The 6726-nt window shown below is 31.7% G+C and overlaps 1 protein-coding gene across 1 annotated transcript in view; it reads right to left on the bottom strand.

The window, feature by feature from the left end:
• Positions 1 to 1606: 1606 nt before the first annotated feature.
• The window catches only part of LOC119597629 (TP53-binding protein 1-like), a 20582-nt gene continuing 15462 nt past the window's right edge, over positions 1607 to 6726 (bottom strand). Inside the window, exons 10-11 of the mRNA XM_037947227.1 lie at positions 5487 to 5718; positions 1607 to 5341 (exon numbers count right to left, since the gene is read on the bottom strand). Of these exons, the coding sequence (XP_037803155.1) occupies positions 5115 to 5341; positions 5487 to 5718 (459 nt within the window). The 3' untranslated portion in view covers positions 1607 to 5114. The remainder of the gene's footprint in view (positions 5342 to 5486; positions 5719 to 6726) is intronic.

Genomic DNA, 6726 nt, shown 5'->3' with positions numbered 1-6726 from the left:
AGTAATAATATATTGTTAAATTATATGGTTAACACCTTTACAATAAATGATCATGTGAAAATGCTACAGTTGAGTTTGTTTATGTAGGACATTATTAATTTTTCTTCCCCTAACATTTAAGTTCCTGCTGTCTCCTCCCACCTCTATTTCAAATTGCCTCAACTTAATTTCCATAAAGGCAATAAAGTTTAAATTACCTTTATTCTCTTCAAGTAATTTGTTTTCTTATTATTATGTATTTAGTGTTGGGCATTTATTTTCCTCTTTAGGAACATTAAATATATTAAAAAACATTAAAGGTTTACACAAATTAGATTTTCTGTGTAAATTATGTCATATTTTAGAAATGAAAAGTTATGAAGGGTCCTTCACACTGCACACTACATATTGCAATTATTTAGCCAGCTAATTGTGTATTGCATACTATTTCAGGCACTGTTAAATTGGAATCTAAAAAATTCATTAATAGCACGGACTGTTTTTTATATATTTAGGAACCAAAGGTACAAAATCAGACGGAAGAATCATGTGTCTCTGGAAAATGCTTATGGAAAAGTATTTGTTTCCAGTTGTTGTACATGACAAGAATATATTATCTAAAATATTGATATGGGCGGATACTAATATGGGAGACAATCCTACACGAAAAATTTCATTCTCTATATACTTTGTAAACATAACACTACTTAGGGCATGAGATATGTTACATAGTTTGAGTATTATTTCTTCAGATGTGTAACAGGCTCCAAGTTTCTTCTTACATTATCAAAAAATGAATATAATGTTACCATTTAGCCTGGTTTCCCAGCTTAGTGATACAAATAATTTGGTTTTGTACATTTTTTTTTTTTTTTTTTTTTTTTTTTTTGTAAAAGCATAGCACATACAGCACTATTCACAATCTGTCTCATAACAGAAAGGTTTTAGACAGTAAAAAGATGTGTTGTGCATATAACTAGTGTGATGATTTGATTTTGTACCATGAACTCACTCAGAATTTTATATATATATATATTTTTTTTCCCCCCAAAAAAGCATAACATACACAGTACTATGCATAGTTAGATACTAATGACAAAATTTACTATGCAATTATTTGTACTTCCATCTTTATGATAAAACATAAGGACAAAAAATAATCTACAAAATTGATATTTTTCTTACATATATCTTTCTTAACTATTCAATTCTCAAATTTTATTTTAAAGCAATATATGAATTATACCTTCATATAACTTTTTCATACAAAGGGACTATTCATCAACAAGCTTTTCAAATCACAGTGGAAAAAAAAAACACTGATAGCAGGCTTATATATGCTACATAATAGCAACAAGAAGAATAATCAAAGAGAAAAAATATAACCAATAAATTATAATAAAGGCAACTTAAATGCATTAACTTTCTTTTTATACTTACTGCAGGGAAACATTTTCCAATTGAGAAGAGTCTGGACTTTTGATGTTCAGCTGTACAAAAACATTGATATGTTCCTACTTACAACTGTAAAATACCATGTAACCAATTCGGTTAACATTGTCTGTCACAATGGACTTTTAGAACAGACACTTAAAGGTAGCTTGAAGTGGTTAAAAGAAACAAGTTCATGTTTTAAAGACATATATATGGCACAGCATACATGCATTCCAAGTATGTTTTAAGAGGCAGGGATTTGTCATACACTTAAGATTTCACATTTAACTAAAGTTTATTTTTCCATTTGCTGAAGGAGGAAGCCATTAATAATAATGATTATAAAAAGGAGAACACAGTTTATTAAATTCTTATACTGGTAAATATCTACAGGTAACTTCCCTTTTGCCAATTGAGAGTTTTTTTCTTGGACTTGCTTTACTACAAAATTAATAGGCAAAAGAAATATGTACATGTATAAATATCTTTTTTGTTTATAAATGCCTGAAGCTTTCCATGGAAATGTTTACTTACAGTCTGTGGACTACAACACTGATCTCTTTCAAACATGCTTTAAAATGCCATGAACAAATAATACTTTATTACTGTAAATGAAAATAAGGGATCTCATTTCCTTCAAAAATGGTCAATAGAATGATAACAAAGGATAAGGTACTGTTGGGGAGTGTGAAGAAATAGATGGGTACAGAGAAAGTACAAAGATAAGCTACTCATTTGAGAGATTAAAAAATACTTTAGAAAAAAAAATCAATATACACATCAAAACCAATATAACAAGTTTTAAGTAGGTCAGTGTTTCACTTTGAATTGAAACCTTGAGTTCTGTCTTTTTGACCATTTTATCTAATAAGAGCTTTTGTGCACAAGTATGATTTACATGGATAGCTTTTAGACTAATCAGCATTTATCTCATTCATTTACCACTCCTTTTTCTATTATTAAAGAGTTGATTGTGCATATGGGTAAGTTTACCTACAGAGCTATCAACCAAGGATTACTAATTTCTTTAATAATTTTTTTATGATATAAATATGTTTGTATTTGTAACTGTAACTGTATCCAGAGTACTAATGGTAATAGCTGTGACTAGGAAAGATTGGCAGCTCTGTATGTGTGAGTTATAAAAGGATCCACTATATTCCATTCACATCCAATAGCAGAAGGCAGTACAGAATATCTGCCCCTCTAAATTAACCCTTTGTGTGTGTGTGTGTGTGTGTCTTTTTTATATACTACTATATATGCAAAACTTTGAACTCTCTTTGCCACACAACGATGACAGTGCACAGAGAAAGGCCGTTATATTTTTTGTGGACTGGGACCTGGAAGTAGTCCTTTGCAAAATTTGGTAATTCCATTCTAACAGATTTCTTGGGGCACACAGAGGATTAAAAAGAAGGCCTTCAGATATATGTCAAAAAAGAACACACTCTAAAACTTGGAATGTAATGTATCTCATTTTTTGTACTTACTTTGGCAAAAGCAACTGTTTCATTAACTGACTGTTAACTATCAAGAGTAGTACAGTCTTCCCTAGTTGTTAACCTTTTATGCTTTTCTTATTAAGTGCTAACCATTTAATTCACTACTTTGAAAAATTGTGTAATTATTTACCGAAATGGTCCTGCTGCCAAAAAACATGGATTTACACAAATAGTTGTTGAAGAGAGACACTACAATGAATTTTCTAAATATGAATACACCACTTACATGTAACATCACACTATGCATGGAGAAAAAAAACATAATAAAAAAATTGAGGTATAAAAAATAAGTAGGTGATACACCTAAATGATTCATTAAAAAAAATGTCCCCTAGTTTATAGAGGCAATTATTGGAGAAAAAAATTATGACTAAAATATGATTAAAAAATGCAGTAATACAGTTAGTCTCTGCTTGAGCACAAGTTGCCTTCACATGAATATTTACCATAATTCTAACAGAATGACCAAGTACTGCATTACTGTAATATAGAACCCTCAAGCAGAGAATATGCTTTCCTTGAAACTATCACATAACAGATATCAGATTGCATCATTAAGACTTGTCTATGGAAATAAAAGATAAATGCATTATAAGCTGAACTTATAACAAAAATAGAGTTGTAACTAAAATTCCTTTTAGGTGAAGGGTTATCCAGTTTTTAACTGAATGCTGCCTTCACACCATTTAATAATATGGCTTCTCTTCTAACAAGACTCATTTTCATAACCTACCAGACCATATAATAAGCATATGCCTATTCTGGACAGAAAAAAAATGCTTCCTCCTTGAATATCTGACTCTATGTGTGGAATCACTAAAACATTTGCAGTACCAACTATGTTGCTACCACAGATATCACTACAGAAGTTGGTGGCAAAAACTACCTGTTTTACTCGTTAAATGCTCTCTGTTGTGATGATTCTCATCAAGCTAAAATAATATATAAACATAAAAATGACCAAAATCATTATTGCTGGTGTAAATTACAGCTAGTGCTTTCTCAGACTGTACACATCAGATGGTAACCTACTAATTGTATCAATACCATTACCTAAATACAATTGTACACACCTAAAACAATCTAGTTGAAAATAAAAACTGCCTTTTTCACTTTTCTTGCAATAAGTAAAGGAACTGCTCTGACAACCAATCAGTTTCTAACTTTGAAAGAGAGCCTTATTGAGTTCTGTACTTGCATTAAGACAATGTGTCACACTGACAATGTTTTTTTTTATGGCTACTTGCAACAAACGCATTTATAATGCTGAAAGAAAATAAATCAAACTGAACAACACAGTTTTAGATTTACACTTCAACTCTAAAACACAACACTATGATATAGATGCAGAGCATATAAAGCATTGCTCCTACTTTAATATTTGTTGTTGGTTTTCTGATTTACAATAATAATTAATTATTATAACAAGGTACAAAGTTGTATCAACAAGAAATTTAAAATTTTTATACTTTGGTAAAAGTACAATATATATACAACTTGACATAGAAAAGCTGGTACTGCTGTTGATATCCATCAACATCCCCCAACGTGAACAACGCTAACCTTTTTTCATCCCAGAATGGGATGTTTCCTACGTAACTCATCTATTTTTGTGCTATTGTCAACCTACTTTTTTCTTCTCTATCTCCTTAAATATGAATCTGGTAAAATTTCTTTAAAACTGCTGCAATACCAAAGTTGTACTATTACTACTCTACTAACTAACTACTACAAGTTTCATATAATGATTACTCTTTCTTCGCAATTGAACAAATAAATTTTTTTTTTTAGATATACTTTCTACGTCTCCAAATAAATGGTTTGTATATTCATACTCTTCATTTATTTCTTTTATAACTAATATTTTAAAAAGTAAATATGAAACAATCTTCACAATGACTGGCTCACATGTATACATTTCTATATTACAATAATTCAAACTACCATTACATATAAAAATAGTGAAGTAAGTGCTGAAATATGATTTTTCATGATATGGTTGTGTGAGAGTTTCATGTTTGAAACAGTTTAATCACTTATTCAGCATGAATTGCAGGCAGTAGTCTTTCAATTACAAATGACAATAATTTTGATGCAAGAAAGAAACGATCTCAAAACTCATCCTACATTATAAATTACAAAAAGTCCTTACCCTCAACCTTGAACTCAGGTTCAGGGAGTAAGCCGTCATGAGCGCTACTTTTTATCTAACTTGCTTGGTGTTGCTGAGTCACGGTAGTCATATCTGAAACTTGGATATGCTCCATACGAGATGCGTTTCCCAGCAATGAGCGATTGTATTACCCATTCTGTTGATACAACGGGTATGGACAGCTGCTCTGCTCGCTGTTTCTCTGCTTCTGGGATGGTAGGATCAGCAACCACTACTTTTATACTCTTGTCCAAGACTCTGTTCAAATTACCTAAAAGTAAAGAAAGAAAAACAAAGTGCATAAAGAGTTTTTTTTTTTTTTTTTTTTTTTTTTTTTTTTTTTACATTTAAGTAAATACACTTTGCAGTAATTGACTTAAACTCAACAAGAATTTATACTGTTCCACTCTACTAACCATTACGGGCAGGTTTCACTCGCACTTTGGCACCTGTTGTGTCCAGAAGGGGCTGCCAAAGTGGGCTAAACTCTGGGTTGCTGGATGTTGCAAGGAATATTCTTTCCCCAGTGAGGAGTTGCAGTGGTCCAGTCTGAGAGTCTTCCTCCAGACTGATCATCTGCTCACTCAGTTCACCTGAGTATTTTTCACCCGCTGGAAGCAAGAATGATCTCCACGAAATTTCTTTGTTCTAGAGAAGTGAAAAAAGAATATCAATTAGTACATGGTATGTTATATACCCATAGTCACAACTGTTTTTTATACATGAATTAGTGGTTCCTAGCTTTTACTCTGGGGGCAGGGGGTATATCTGAAAACAATTTTAGCATTTCCTAAATGTTTTCTTTCTCTTGACCTCTTTCACATCTAAATTTAATGGAAAGCCATGGATTTTGTAAATCATAAATGGCAAAGCTTAAAAATCAACATATCCAAAAAGATCTCAAATAATAGCACAAGTAATATTATAAAATCAAAACTTTCTTACCATACATTTTGCTATCAACTTTTAGAACAATGGATATACTCCAACATTAAGATAAATTTGCCTTTTATAACTATTTTATTTAATATAAATGTTATCCCTAACATGACAGCTTTTACTCATGCCAGACCAAGCCACACACTGAGTCCCTTGTGCAGTAAGCTGCTTGAGTGAAAAATAAGAAGTACATGTAGGATATTTGAATTTTTAAAAAGTGAGACTAGAAACAAAACTACACCTATTTAATGTGCACCACACTGAGCAGGCATGACTCAGTGTGGCATGGATACTTGCCATCCACCATATATAAGCCTCAGTGTGAAATGGCAAGAATAGGTGCCACCAAGCATGATGGAGTTTATGTAGTCTCAAATCCCAAAAGAGAAAGAAATCCTACTCTACTCCACCTCCCAATTCAAGTATCATCATCATCCATCTTACACAATATTCCCAAATAGCAGAACTGCAAGGACTTAATTACTACACATCCTGTTTTGACATTCAGATTAAGAATGTACATATGTTTGAATTTAATTGCTTAGGATTTCTCTTCTGTTACCTTCAAAAGCCACTTAAAATCTTAGAAAACTGAAGAATTAGGAACTGCCATGACAATTTATCTTTATGTAGCACTTAAATTGTTATATCTGATTAACTGCCTACTATGCTGGATATATGGAAATGGATAGATCAATCAAAACCAACGGGCATGGC

This window comes from Penaeus monodon, chromosome 3 (genome assembly GCF_015228065.2).
Source record: "Penaeus monodon isolate SGIC_2016 chromosome 3, NSTDA_Pmon_1, whole genome shotgun sequence".
Lineage (NCBI taxonomy): Eukaryota > Metazoa > Arthropoda > Malacostraca > Decapoda > Penaeidae > Penaeus > Penaeus monodon.
This window is presented reverse-complemented; position numbering and strand designations above follow the sequence as displayed.